We start from the raw sequence: 13,055 nt of genomic DNA on the forward strand, positions 1-13,055 counted from the left end.
GACAACGTTTCTGTCCGTCCTTGACCCTAATATGACGATATTTCAGTCCATTCAGGACCCTTATCAAGACTTTCGCTTCACATAAGGTTCAGGTTATCAGTTTGAGCCCCGTTATCATCTATGCTCTGTAAGTTCTATGTAGTCACTCTTTAAAAGCCCTTTTCCTCTCACCCAAACTTCGAGTACTCATCAAAGACCTTGTGAACGACCGTGATAACTAATGTTTGTTTATAAATATACTCATCAAAGACCAAGATAACTTTCCCAAGACTGCCTATACATTCATCAACTTCGGGAAGTGAGGGAGGCTAGTGTGACCTCTTCAAGGAATCATCACTTCGAAATCCAATCCACTTAAATCTAACAGAATCTCCCACCGGTTTCATAGCGGCAGTAATTGGGTCATTAGGCCTCTTTTACTGCGCCACTCGTTTCGTATTTCTAACCACCATCTTAGGTAGGTGGTTGGCCTCTGTGACCTTCTGACATAAGGAGGGAAGGGAGGAAAGGAATTATCAGGGGGAAAGCACCAAGCCATTACGACTAGCGAGTAATTCTGCTTCCTCTAATCCATTCTTCAAGCAGGTAACGTGACCTCAATGTTTTGTAACGTTATTACGATGTAAGTGAGAAAATCATTATTGCATCGAAAATCAACGAAGTGAGGAGGTTGCACAGTTGCAAACATGGATGGGTCCTGGGGGAGTGTGGAGGTTGCACAGTTGCAAACATGGATGGGTCCTGGGGGAGTGTGGAGGTTGCACAGTTGCAAACATGGATGGGTCCTGGGGGGAGTGTGGAGGTTGCACAGTTGCAAACATGGATGGGTCCTGGGGGGAGTGTGGAGGTTGCACAGTTGCAAACATGGATGGGTCCTGGGGGGAGTGTGGAGGTTGCACAGTTGCAAACATGGATGGGTCCTGGGGGGAGTGTGGAGGTTGCACAGTTGCAAACATGGATGGGTCCTGGGGGGAGTGTGGAGGTTGCACAGTTGCAAACATGGATGGGTCCTGGGGGGAGTGTGGAGGTTGCACAGTTGCAAACATGGATGGGTCCTGGGGGGAGTGTGGAGGTTGCACAGTTGCAAACATGGATGGGTCCTGGGGGGAGTGTGGAGGTTGCACAGTTGCAAACATGGATGGGTCCTGGGGGGAGTGTGGAGGTTGCACAGTTGCAAACATGGATGGGTCCTGGGGGGAGTGTGGAGGTTGCACAGTTGCAAACATGGATGGGTCCTGGGGGGAGTGTGGAGGTTGCACAGTTGCAAACATGGATGGGTCCTGGGGGGAGTGTGGAGGTTGCACAGTTGCAAACATGGATGGGTCCTGGGGGGAGTGTGGAGGTTGCACAGTTGCAAACATGGATGGGTCCTGGGGGGAGTGTGGAGGTTGCACAGTTGCAAACATGGATGGGTCCTGGGGGGAGTGTGGAGGTTGCACAGTTGCAAACATGGATGGGTCCTGGGGGGAGTGTGGAGGTTGCACAGTTGCAAACATGGATGGGTCCTGGGGGGAGTGTGGAGGTTGCACAGTTGCAAACATGGATGGGTCCTGGGGGGAGTGTGGAGGTTGCACAGTTGCAAACATGGATGGGTCCTGGGGGGAGTGTGGAGGTTGCACAGTTGCAAACATGGATGGGTCCTGGGGGGAGTGTGGAGGTTGCACAGTTGCAAACATGGATGGGTCCTGGGGGGAGTGTGGAGGTTGCACAGTTGCAAACATGGATGGGTCCTGGGGGGAGTGTGGAGGTTGCACAGTTGCAAACATGGATGGGTCCTGGGGGGAGTGTGGAGGTTGCACAGTTGCAAACATGGATGGGTCCTGGGGGGAGTGTGGAGGTTGCACAGTTGCAAACATGGATGGGTCCTGGGGGGAGTGTGGAGGTTGCACAGTTGCAAACATGGATGGGTCCTGGGGGGAGTGTGGAGGTTGCACAGTTGCAAACATGGATGGGTCCTGGGGGGAGTGTGGAGGTTGCACAGTTGCAAACATGGATGGGTCCTGGGGGGAGTGTGGAGGTTGCACAGTTGCAAACATGGATGGGTCCTGGGGGGAGTGTGGAGGTTGCACAGTTGCAAACATGGATGGGTCCTGGGGGGAGTGTGGAGGTTGCACAGTTGCAAACATGGATGGGTCCTGGGGGGAGTGTGGAGGTTGCACAGTTGCAAACATGGATGGGTCCTGGGGGGAGTGTGGAGGTTGCACAGTTGCAAACATGGATGGGTCCTGGGGGGAGTGTGGAGGTTGCACAGTTGCAAACATGGATGGGTCCTGGGGGAGTGTGGAGGTTGCACAGTTGCAAACATGGATGGGTCCTGGGGGGAGTGTGGAGGTTGCACAGTTGCAAACATGGATGGGTCCTGGGGGGAGTGTGGAGGTTGCACAGTTGCAAACATGGATGGGTCCTGGGGGGAGTGTGGAGGTTGCACAGTTGCAAACATGGATGGGTCCTGGGGGAGTGTGGAGGTTGCACAGTTGCAAACATGGATGGGTCCTGGGGGGAGTGTGGAGGTTGCACAGTTGCAAACGTGGATGGGTCCTGGGGGGAGTGTGGAGGTTGCACAGTTGCAAACATGGATGGGTCCTGAGGGGAGTGTGGAGGTTGCGCAGTTGCAAACGTGGATGGGTCCTGGGGGAGTGTGGAGGTTGCACAGTTGCAAACGTGGATGGGTCCTGGGGGAGTGTGGAGGTTGCACAGTTGCAAACGTGGATGGGTCCTGGGGGGAGTGTGGAGGTTGCACAGTTGCAAACATGGATGGGTCCTGGGGGGAGTGTGGAGGTTGCACAGTTGCAAACATGGATGGGTCCTGGGGGAGTGAGGAGGTTGCACAGTTGCAAACATGGATGGGTCCTGGGGGGAGTGTGGAGGTTGCACAGTTGCAAACATGGATGGGTCCTGGGGGAGTGAGGAGGTTGCACAGTTGCAAACATGGATGGGTCCTGGGGGGAGTGTGGAGGTTGCACAGTTGCAAACATGGATGGGTCCTGGGGGGAGTGTGGAGGTTGCACAGTTGCAAACATGGATGGGTCCTGGGGGGAGTGTGGAGGTTGCACAGTTGCAAACATGGATGGGTCCTGGGGGGAGTGTGGAGGTTGCACAGTTGCAAACATGGATGGGTCCTGGGGGGAGTGTGGAGGTTGCACAGTTGCAAACATGGATGGGTCCTGGGGGAGTGTGGAGGTTGCATAGTTGCAAACATGGATGGGTCCTGGGGGGAGTGTGGAGGTTGCACAGTTGCAAACATGGATGGGTCCTGGGGGGAGTGTGGAGGTTGCACAGTTGCAAACATGGATGGGTCCTGGGGGGAGTGTGGAGGTTGCACAGTTACAAACATGGATGGGTCCTGGGGGGAGTGTGGAGGTTGCACAGTTACAAACATGGATGGGTCCTGGGGGGAGTGTGGAGGTTGCACAGTTGCAAACATGGATGGGTCCTGGGGGGAGTGTGGAGGTTGCACAGTTGCAAACATGGATGGGTCATGTGCAGGTTGCAGAGAAGAGACTGATAGTGAAATGTTCATATCAGTTTTGATATATTCACGAAGTAATAAAACTTTTTCTCATCACTGATTTTTTTAATCCAAATTCCGGTCCTTTTTTTATTTTTTTAATATTTTTACAGACGGTTTGTTTTGCTTTTTTTATTTACAATGCAATGTTTCGAGGTTCTCATTACGGTTTCAATTTAGCTTTCAAGCGTTTTTTTTTAATTTAGTGTTTTATATACAAAGTTCTTTGATTGTCTATTCAAACTGTGTTTTTCTCTTATTTAATGACAATGCCAAAATGTTTCTAAAACTGAGAGAAGCATTGTGAGAGATGCAGACAATATTTACTTACAAACAACAGAAACAGAACACACAGCAATTACAACAGCCTGATGCATCAAATGAACAAATCCACACGTGACGGGGATTCGAACCTATTAAGGCGCGTCTAGGATCCTCTCGGACGTAGGTTCGAATCCTCATCACTGCCCCTTGTGGATTTGTTCAACAGATTATATTTGCCTGGTACCAGCGTCCACTCACCCCCAACATGCAGACACAGGTCGTGAATGCATGCAGAACCATGTGTGCAACTTGCATTATGCCTTCACCAAACAATGAATGAATGAATGTTGAGAATATCATTCACCGGACTGAGTAATGGTCCCCCGGCTTGTATAACTACGGTGGATCAACTTGGAACTACCCACGATACTGGTGTAGTTGTATTTTGGGGTAGAGTGAAGTGTTGTATTTTGGGGTTGAGTGAAGTGTTGTATTTTGGGGTTGAGTGAACTGTTGTATTTTGGGGTTGAGTGAACTGTTGTATTTTGGGGTAGAGTGAAGTGTTGTATTTTGGGGTTGAGTGAAGTGTTGTTGTTGTATTTGTGAACTGCAGGGCGAGCACTGTCCTCTTCAGCATCTACATCTGGGTTGTGCATCTGCTTCCTCAGTATCTTCCTTCCTCAGCATCTCCCTTCCTCAGCATCTCCCTCAGCACCACCCTTCCTCAGCACCTCCCTTCCTCAGCACCTCGCTTCCCCAGCATCTCCCTTCCTCAGCACCTCGCTTCCCCAGCATCTCCCTTCCTCAGTACCTCGCTTCCCCAGCATCTCCCTTCCTCAGCACCTCGCTTCCCCAGCATCTCCCTTCCTCAGTACCTCGCTTCCCCAGCATCTCCCTTCCTCAGCACCTCACTTCCTCAGCACCTCACTTCCTCAGCACCTCACTTCCTCAGCACCTCACTTCCTCAGCACCTCACCTTCCTGAGCACCTCACCTTCCTCAGCACCTCACTTCCTCAGCACCACCCTTCCTCAGCACCACCCTTCCTCAGCACCACCCTTCCTCAGCACCACCCTTCCTCAGCACCTCACCTTCCTCAGCACCTCGCATCTCCCTTCCTCAGCACTTCACTTCCTCAGCACCTCACTTCCTCAGCACCTCTCCTACGAGGAAAATCATTGTTTTTCTTCATGTTTGACAAGAAGCCTTCCCTCAGGCGAGCAAATTTCCTGCCAGGAGACTCGCATTCCTGCTTGTCTTAATATTGCGTCTTCTGTGGGTCGGCGTCTCCAGTGAAGTTTTCAGAGTGAAAACTGCATAGAAGTTTTCACCATTTTGCCCAGACGTTTTCAGTGTGAAAACTGCATAGAAGTTTTCACCATTTTGCTCAGACGTTTTCAGAGTGAAAACTGCATAGAAGTTTTCACCATTTTGCTCAGACGTTTTCAGTGTGAAAACTGCATAGAAGTTTTCACCATTTTGCCCAGACGTTTTCAGTGTGAAAACTACATAGAAGTTTTCACCATTTTGCCCAGACGTTTTCAGTGTGAAAACTACATAGAAGTTTTCACCATTTTGCCCAGACGTTTTCAGTGTGAAAACTACATAGAAGTTTTCACCATTTTGCTCAGACGTTTTCAGTGTGAAAACTGCATAGAAGTTTTCACCATTTTGCTCAGACGTTTTCAGTGTGAAAACTGCATAGAAGTTTTCACCATTTTGCTCAGACGTTTTCAGTGTGAAAACTGCATAGAAGTTTTCACCATTTTGCTCAGACGTTTTCAGTGTGAAAACTGCATAGAAGTTTTCACCATTTTGCTCAGACGTTTTCAGTGTGAAAACTGCATAGAAGTTTTCACCATTTTGCTCAGACGTTTTCAGTGTGAAAACTGCATAGAAGTTTTCACCATTTTGCTCAGACGTTTTCAGTGTGAAAACTGCATATAAGTTTTCACCATTTTGCTCAGACGTTTTCAGTGTGAAAACTGCATAGAAGTTTTCACCATTTTGCCCAGACGTTTTCAGAGTGAAAACTGCATAGAAGTTTTCACCATTTTGCCCAGACGTTTCGTGGGTACGTAAGGAAGAGCGACGTAGTTGGGCACTCACTGTTCGGTCCATACTAGTTGTATGGACCGAATGGTGACATTGTATTTGCTTATTAAATGAGTTATCTTAGATTTATCGGGTTTCTCAGTGAGGCTTCGTGATTCGAACAATGCAAGGCAAGCCAGGATCTACAGTGGTAACAGTTATCATTCTCTGCAGCAGGTGTGTGTAGGATCTAGAGTGGCAACAGTCATCATTCTCTGTAGCAGGTGTGTGCAGGATCTAGTGGCAACAGTCATCATTCTCTGTAGCAGGTGTGTGTGTGCAGGATCTAGAGTGGCAACAGTTATCATTCTCTGCAGCAGGTGTGTGCAGGATCTAGAGTGGTAACAGTCATCATTCTCTGCAACAGGTGTGTGTGTGTGTGCAGGATCTAGAGTGGCAACAGTCATCATTCTCTGCAACAGGTGTGTGTGTGTGTGCAGGATCTAGAGTGGCAACAGTTATCATCCTCTGCAGCAGGTGTGTGTAGGATCTAGAGTGGCAACAGTCATCATTCTCTGCAACAGGTGTGTGCAGGATCTAGAGTGGCAACAGTCATCATTCTCTGTAGCAGGTGTGTGTGTGCAGGATCTAGAGTGGCAACAGTTATCATTCTCTGCAGCAGGTGTGTGTAGGATCTAGAGTGGCAACAGTCATCATTCTCTGCAACAGGTGTGTGTGTGTGTGCAGGATCTAGAGTGGCAACAGTCATCATTCTCTGCAACAGGTGTGTGTGCAGGATCTAGAGTGGCAGCAGTCATCATTCTCTGTAGCAGGTGTGTGTGTGCAGGATCTAGAGTGGTAACAGTCATCATTCTCTGTAGCAGGTGTGTGTGTGCAGGATCTAGAGTGGCAACAGTCATCATTCTCTGCAACAGGTGTGTGTGTGTGCAGGATCTAGAGTGGCAACAGTCATCATTCTCTGCAACAGGTGTGTGCAGGATCTAGAGTGGCAACAGTCATCATTCTCTGCAGCAGGTGTGTGTGCAGGATCTAGAGTGGCAGCAGTCATCATTCTCTGCAACAGGTGTGTGTGTGTGCAGGATCTAGAGTGGCAACAGTCATCATTCTCTGCAACAGGTGTGTGTGTGCAGGATCTAGAGTGGCAAGTCATCATTCTCTGCAACAGGTGTGTGCAGGATCGTCTTCAATATGGATAACAACAGGATTTCACAAAGGCAGAAACAGATCCTAAGGCTTTTATTATGTCAGACCACTTGAAGACGTGTTGCCCAATCATTTTGACGACAGTGACAATCCCAATCGATTGCATGCAATTCGTGACCTTTACCTCCAGGATTAGCGGGTACTTCTGCAACCATGTTGCAGACACCCGAGACGGAATGGAATGTGATTCCAGCTGTTGAACTGCTTTCTTAATGTCACTACTGCCCCCTTGTTTGTCTGCTTCCCAGATTGTTTGAGGAGGTCTGCTGGGGTGCCATTGTTTGAGGAGGTCTGCTGGGGTGCCATTGTTTGAGGAGGTCTGCTGGGGTGCCATTGTTTGAGGTCTGCTGGGGTGCCATTGAGGAGGTCTGCTGGGGTGCCATTGAGGAGGTCTGCTGGGGTGCCATTGAGGAGGTCTGCTGGGGTGCCATTGAGGAGGTCTGCTGGGGTGCCATTGTTTGAGGAGGTCTGCTGGGGTGCCATTGAGGAGGTCTGCTGGGGTGCCATTGAGGAGGTCTGCTGGGGTGCCATTGAGGAGGTCTGCTGGGGTGCCATTGAGGAGGTCTGCTGGGGTGCCATTGAGGTCTGCTGGGGTGCCATTGAGGAGGTCTGCTGGGGTGCCATTGAGGAGGTCTGCTGGGGTGCCATTGTTTGAGGAGGTCGACGGTGGTATTGCAAGGCGTTGCAAGGCCCCAAACTGTACCAAGGGTGAGAACAGTACCATTAATGTGTACCAGTACCCAATACCTCCAATCAATTCTGGTCTAGTTGTAGGTAGATTCTGGTAGGTAGATTCTGGTAGTCCGTTGGCAGAAGCATTTGTATGCACTTTAAGTGGTACCATCGGGTAGCTATGGTACCTGTCAGCTGTATAAGCAGGCGGGAACCTCGGGTATCGAACCAGAGCGTACCATAGAGGAAAGGCATCTCACTCACACGTTGATCTGTAGCGCAGTGGTTATCGTAGAAGACTCATAACCGCTGAAACACGCAGCGTTTGAGCATGTTTCCTTTGCATCTGATGCCTCTGTTCACCTAGCAGTAAATAGGTAGCGCCTGGAGATAGGCGACGGTTGTGGGTGGCATCTCGGGCCAGTCGTTAGTCTAACTGGCTTCCTGTCCCAGGACTATGGGAGGACCATATCTACTAAAATCTCTCCCCCTTTCCCATTATTTTCCTCTCACTCCTCCATTAGCGTCCCCTTGTCCTCTCCACGTCATCTGCTTGCTCTCTTCTCTCCCCCTTCACACTCCTCCCCCTCTCCCCTCAAGTCATAAATTTCCCCTAATTCTCTCATCTCCTCTTCACCCTCCTTCGTCCCCTTCTACTCTCCCCTCAGCCCTCGAAGCACTCTTCATTATCATGTTTTTAACCCCTGTTTCCCCTCCCTCAGGGGTCTCCCCCCCCCGGCCAAAAGGCTCATTTCCCCTCTTGGCCAATTTGATGCGTTACTCCAAGAACCTGAACTGTCCACATCTTTCAACTCCATCATTCCTGTGTCCCCTCTCCTTCTATGTCTCCTACCTTCTTTACCTCTCCTTACTGCTCATCCTACCTCTCCCCTCTCCTTACTGCTCATCCTACCTCTCCCCTCTCCTTGCTATCTCCATCTCTCTCAGCTCCCCTCTCCTTGCTATCTCCATCTCTCTCAGCTCCCCTCTCCTTGCTATCTCCATCTCTCTCAGCTCCCCTCTCCTTGCTATCTCCATCTCTCTCAGCTCCTCTCTCCTTGCTATCTCCATCTCTCTCAGCTCCCCTCTCCTTGCTATCTCCATCTCTCTCAGCTCCTCTCTCCTTGCTATCTTCATCTCTCTCAGCTCCCCTCTCAGCTTCCCCTTCTCTCACCCTCTCAAGATCTTCCCCCGGTAAACCTATCAGACCGAAATCTTGTTTACCACCAGTAATTGCTGTTCTATTCTCTCTGTGAAATCTGATTTTTCATGTTTAATTTGTTTTATGGACGTTCTGGAGGGTTGAGTGCTTCTCCCTCGCGTGAATGTACTTCCCTGCGTGCGCCTGTAGCCCCGGGCGTCAGCTCTTGGGCTCCAGGCTCTCAGATGGTGAGAGTCTAGTGGCTCTCCTCGCCCCTCTTGATGCTCTATGATGTGTTTGGTAGAGTTATTTGTCCTTAAATCCATTAAATCCTTCTTCCTTAAAGTCTTAACAGCCGACCTTGAGGTGGTTTCGGGGCTTAGTGTCCCCGCGGCCCGGTCCTCGATCAGGCCTCCTCGTTGCTGGACTGGTCAACCAGGCTGTTGGACGCGGCTGCTCGCAGCCTGACGTATGAGTCACAGTCTGTCTGATCAGGTATCCTTTGGAGGTGTTTGTAAAGTTCTCTCTTGAACACTGTGAGGGGTCGGCCAGTTATGTCCCTTATGTGTAGTGGAAGCGTGTTGAACAGTCTCGGGCCTCTGATGTTGATAGTTCTCTCTTGAACACTGTGAGGGGTCGGCCAGTTATGTCCCTTATGTGTAGTGGAAGCGTGTTGAACAGTCTCGGGCCTCTGATGTTGATAGTTCTCTCTTGAACACTGTGAGGGGTCGGCCAGTTATGTCCCTTATGTGTAGTGGAAGCGTGTTGAACAGTCTCGGGCCTCTGATGTTGATAGTTCTCTCTTGAACACTGTGAGGGGTCGGCCAGTTATGTCCCTTATGTGAAGTGGAAGCGTGTTGAACAGTCTCGGGCCTCTGATGTTGATAGTTCTCTCTTGAACACTGTGAGGGGTCGGCCAGTTATGTCCCTTATGTGTAGTGGAAGCGTGTTGAACAGTCTCGGGCCTCTGATGTTGATAGTTCTCTCTTGAACACTGTGAGGGGTCGGCCAGTTATGTCCCTTATGTGTAGTGGAAGCGTGCTGAACAGTTTCGGGCCTCTGATGTTGATAGTTCTCTCTCAGAGTGCCTGTTGCACCTCTGCTCTTCAACGGGAGTATTCTGCACATCCTGCCATGCCTTCTGGTCTCATTTTCTCAGCAGTCAAGACTGGGAAAGAGTAAGAGGACTTAAGGGAAAGAGTACTTAAGGGTAGACCTGCTAGAACAGCCTCCCTGAGCCGTAGTACTCAGTCTGTCGTCAGATGTACTAAGATGTACTCAAATGCACTCAGAGGTAGTCACGAGAGGATGTCACCGAGGAGCTCCACAATGCTGGCTAAAGTTGGACATTATTTTTATATATCCAATGATGTCTAGTAACATCAAAGACCTCTCTAACGACGTTGCTTGACGTTGTTAGAGAGCAAATGAGTCTTAACCTGTTGGGTGTAGGCTGTATAATTGAGCCGAGATGGTAATTTGCACAAAGGCAGGTGATTAAGCATTGTTGTTTGCTTATGGGAGGTAAACAAAGGGGCTTGTTTACAAGCAATCCTTTGCTTGTAAACAAACCAAACCCTACAAGCAATCCTTGATTGCTTGTAGGCTATCCTACAAGCAATTAAGCAATCAAGGATTGCTATCCTACAAGCAATCCTTGATTGCTTGTAGGATATCTTGAGGTTATCTTGAGATGATTTCGGGGCTTTAGTGTCCCCGCGGCCCGGTCCTCGACCAGGCCTCCACCCCCAGGAAGCAGCCCGTGACAGCTGACTAACTCCCAGGTACCTATTTACTGCTAGGTAACAGGGGCAGTCAGGGTGAAAGAAACTTTGCCCATTTGTTTCTGCCTCGTGCGGGAATCGAACCCGCGCCACAGAATTAAGAGTCCTGCGCGCTATCCACCAGGCTACGAGGCCCCTCAAGGATAGGCAAGTCTTAGAATTATGAATGAGTTGGGGGGGGGGGTGTAAATGGGAGTATGAGGCCTAACACATACATATGTGTTATATGAGAACATATAGTTCAGTTCTATAGCGATATTTTCTGATAAATTTTCTGAATGGTTATGTTTGTGTAATAGTCTTTCTGCTGTTGTTATTCCATTATTCACTTACCATCTGCAGCAGAAATTGCTTTTTAAAAAATTGAATACATTTTGAAAATTCATTGACATCTGTTCCACACAATAGATGCTTTGATTTATTAATGTATTAATAGACTACACGAGTGTATCCTGATCTAGAGAGACTGTTTAATTTATTTTGTGACATTAATTTGGTCTTTGAGGACTTAACCTTTGAAATTATTTAGATTATAATCATTTGTGTTTGAAAATGTTATGTTCCTCCTCCTTATATCTGTCCACTTGGGGTGGACGGTAGAGCGACGGTCTCGCTTCATGCAGGTCAGCGTTCAATCCCCGACTGTCCATAAGTGTTTGGGCACCATTCCTTCCCCCCGTCCCATCCCAAATCCTTATCCTGACCCCTTCTAAATGCTACATAGTCGTAATGGCTTGGTGCTTTCCCCTGGAAACTCCCTCCCCTCAGTGATTTCAATTGATAACAGCAAAATTAATTACATTTGCTCCCATACAGTACATTGAATCCAGGTTGTACTGTATTTGAAAGTACTAATATTTCTTCTTGAAAAGAAGCCAAAATGATCTTTGTTTAATTCGGCTGAAAGTGTATAGTGATTTATACACTTTCATTTATACAATATTGTTTTATACAATATTGTGATTTATTTATGAACATGTAGAAATGATAAAAAGCACGGATGAATTTGATGAGACTTAAGACAATTTCACAGTCTGAACTAGGAACTATAATTGTTGATCATAGCGAATACAAAAGAAAATTTTCAAAACAGATTTACTCTTTTGACCAAAATTACATTCAACTGAATTAATACAATTACAGTCCGAGATTTATATATAAATTCTACAGGTTTCACAAAACTAATAAAATAACAAAAATTCCTTTGCATATACGAATTCATAGTATAAAGATCACTGGGTTATTTCAGAGGAAAAGCCATTTTCCCGGAAATTTTCATTTTGATAATGTCATTATACATTATCGGATGGAAAATGCCCAGGACCTCCACTCCACAAACACTGATTTGGAGTGGTATAACTAGGCCAATGGTGGATACTCCAAGGCTTTGAATCTGAAATTAAAATGAAAATAAGTTTATTGAGGCACAAATTTACACAAGGGGAGGAAGCGGTTTCCTCCCCTTGTGTGTAATGTAACACAATGTAATAAAATTAATAATAAAAAAATGAATAGGGGGTGGTAGAAGAAAATATTGAACTGTTCAGTAAGAATCCACAAGGTCTTCTCTGAATACTCTTTATTTTATTTTCAGAGACTATGGGTCCCTGCAATTAGACAAGTAGGACTTTCTCTCTCTCTTGCCTAATAGGACGAGTGATTTTATTTATTTTCAATAACTTTTTTCCAAAAAGTTTATTTAAATTATTATTATTATTTTATATTAAGACCATAATTTAATGACTTGTGTTAGTTTAGGTTAGGTTAATATAGGTTAGGTCAGGGAGGGTTGGTTAGGTTAATATAGGTTAGGTTAGGTTAGGTTAATATAGGTTAGGTTAGGTTAATATAGGTTAGGTTAGGTTAGGTTAGGTTAGGTTAATATAGGTTAGGTTAGGTTAGGTTAGGTTAATATAGGTTAGGTAGGGTTGGTTAGGTTCGGTTATATATCTACGTTAGTTTTAACTCGAATTTAAACAAATTAACTCATACATAATGAAATGGATAGTTTTATCATTTCATAAGAGAAAAATTAAAAAAATATATAAATTCAGGAAAACTTGGCTTATTAGGCATATCGGGCCCTGCATAGTAGCCCGAGTACTGCGTTCTGGCTACTAGGTACAACATATATACACACACACATGTTAGGTTCTTTCTGTACACATGCAGTATGTTAACAAATGTATACACTAATACTTTTATGACCAAGCACATAGACATACGTAGCAATAAAGAACCTACAAATACACATTCACACTACAACATAAGGCTAACAATCTTTCTTTAGTGCAAAATTTGTGTATATCTCTCGTCTCATAGGCCTCACTATCTCTTCCCTCATAGTGTCTGGGTGGTAGAGAAACTACCATTATCTCATTATGGTATTCATTTCTAACCATGTTTCATCGATTCCGGTTTGCATGTGA

The 13,055-nt window shown here is 47.2% G+C and overlaps 1 protein-coding gene across 1 annotated transcript; it reads right to left on the bottom strand.

The window, feature by feature from the left end:
* Positions 1-653: 653 nt before the first annotated feature.
* Positions 654-3,155, bottom strand: LOC138364317 (uncharacterized). The gene has a single exon (XM_069323918.1). It carries the CDS (start codon positions 3,153-3,155, stop codon positions 654-656), a length of 2,502 nt encoding a protein of 833 aa, XP_069180019.1.
* Positions 3,156-13,055: the final 9,900 nt, after the last annotated feature.

This window comes from Procambarus clarkii, chromosome 13 (genome assembly GCF_040958095.1).
Source record: "Procambarus clarkii isolate CNS0578487 chromosome 13, FALCON_Pclarkii_2.0, whole genome shotgun sequence".
NCBI lineage: Eukaryota > Metazoa > Arthropoda > Malacostraca > Decapoda > Cambaridae > Procambarus > Procambarus clarkii.

What these genes read in the sequence shown, in the direction of transcription:
- LOC138364317 (XM_069323918.1), bottom strand. Translation starts at nt 3,155, where the DNA reads ATGTTTGCAACTGTGCAACCTCCACACTCCCCCCAGGACCCATCCATG.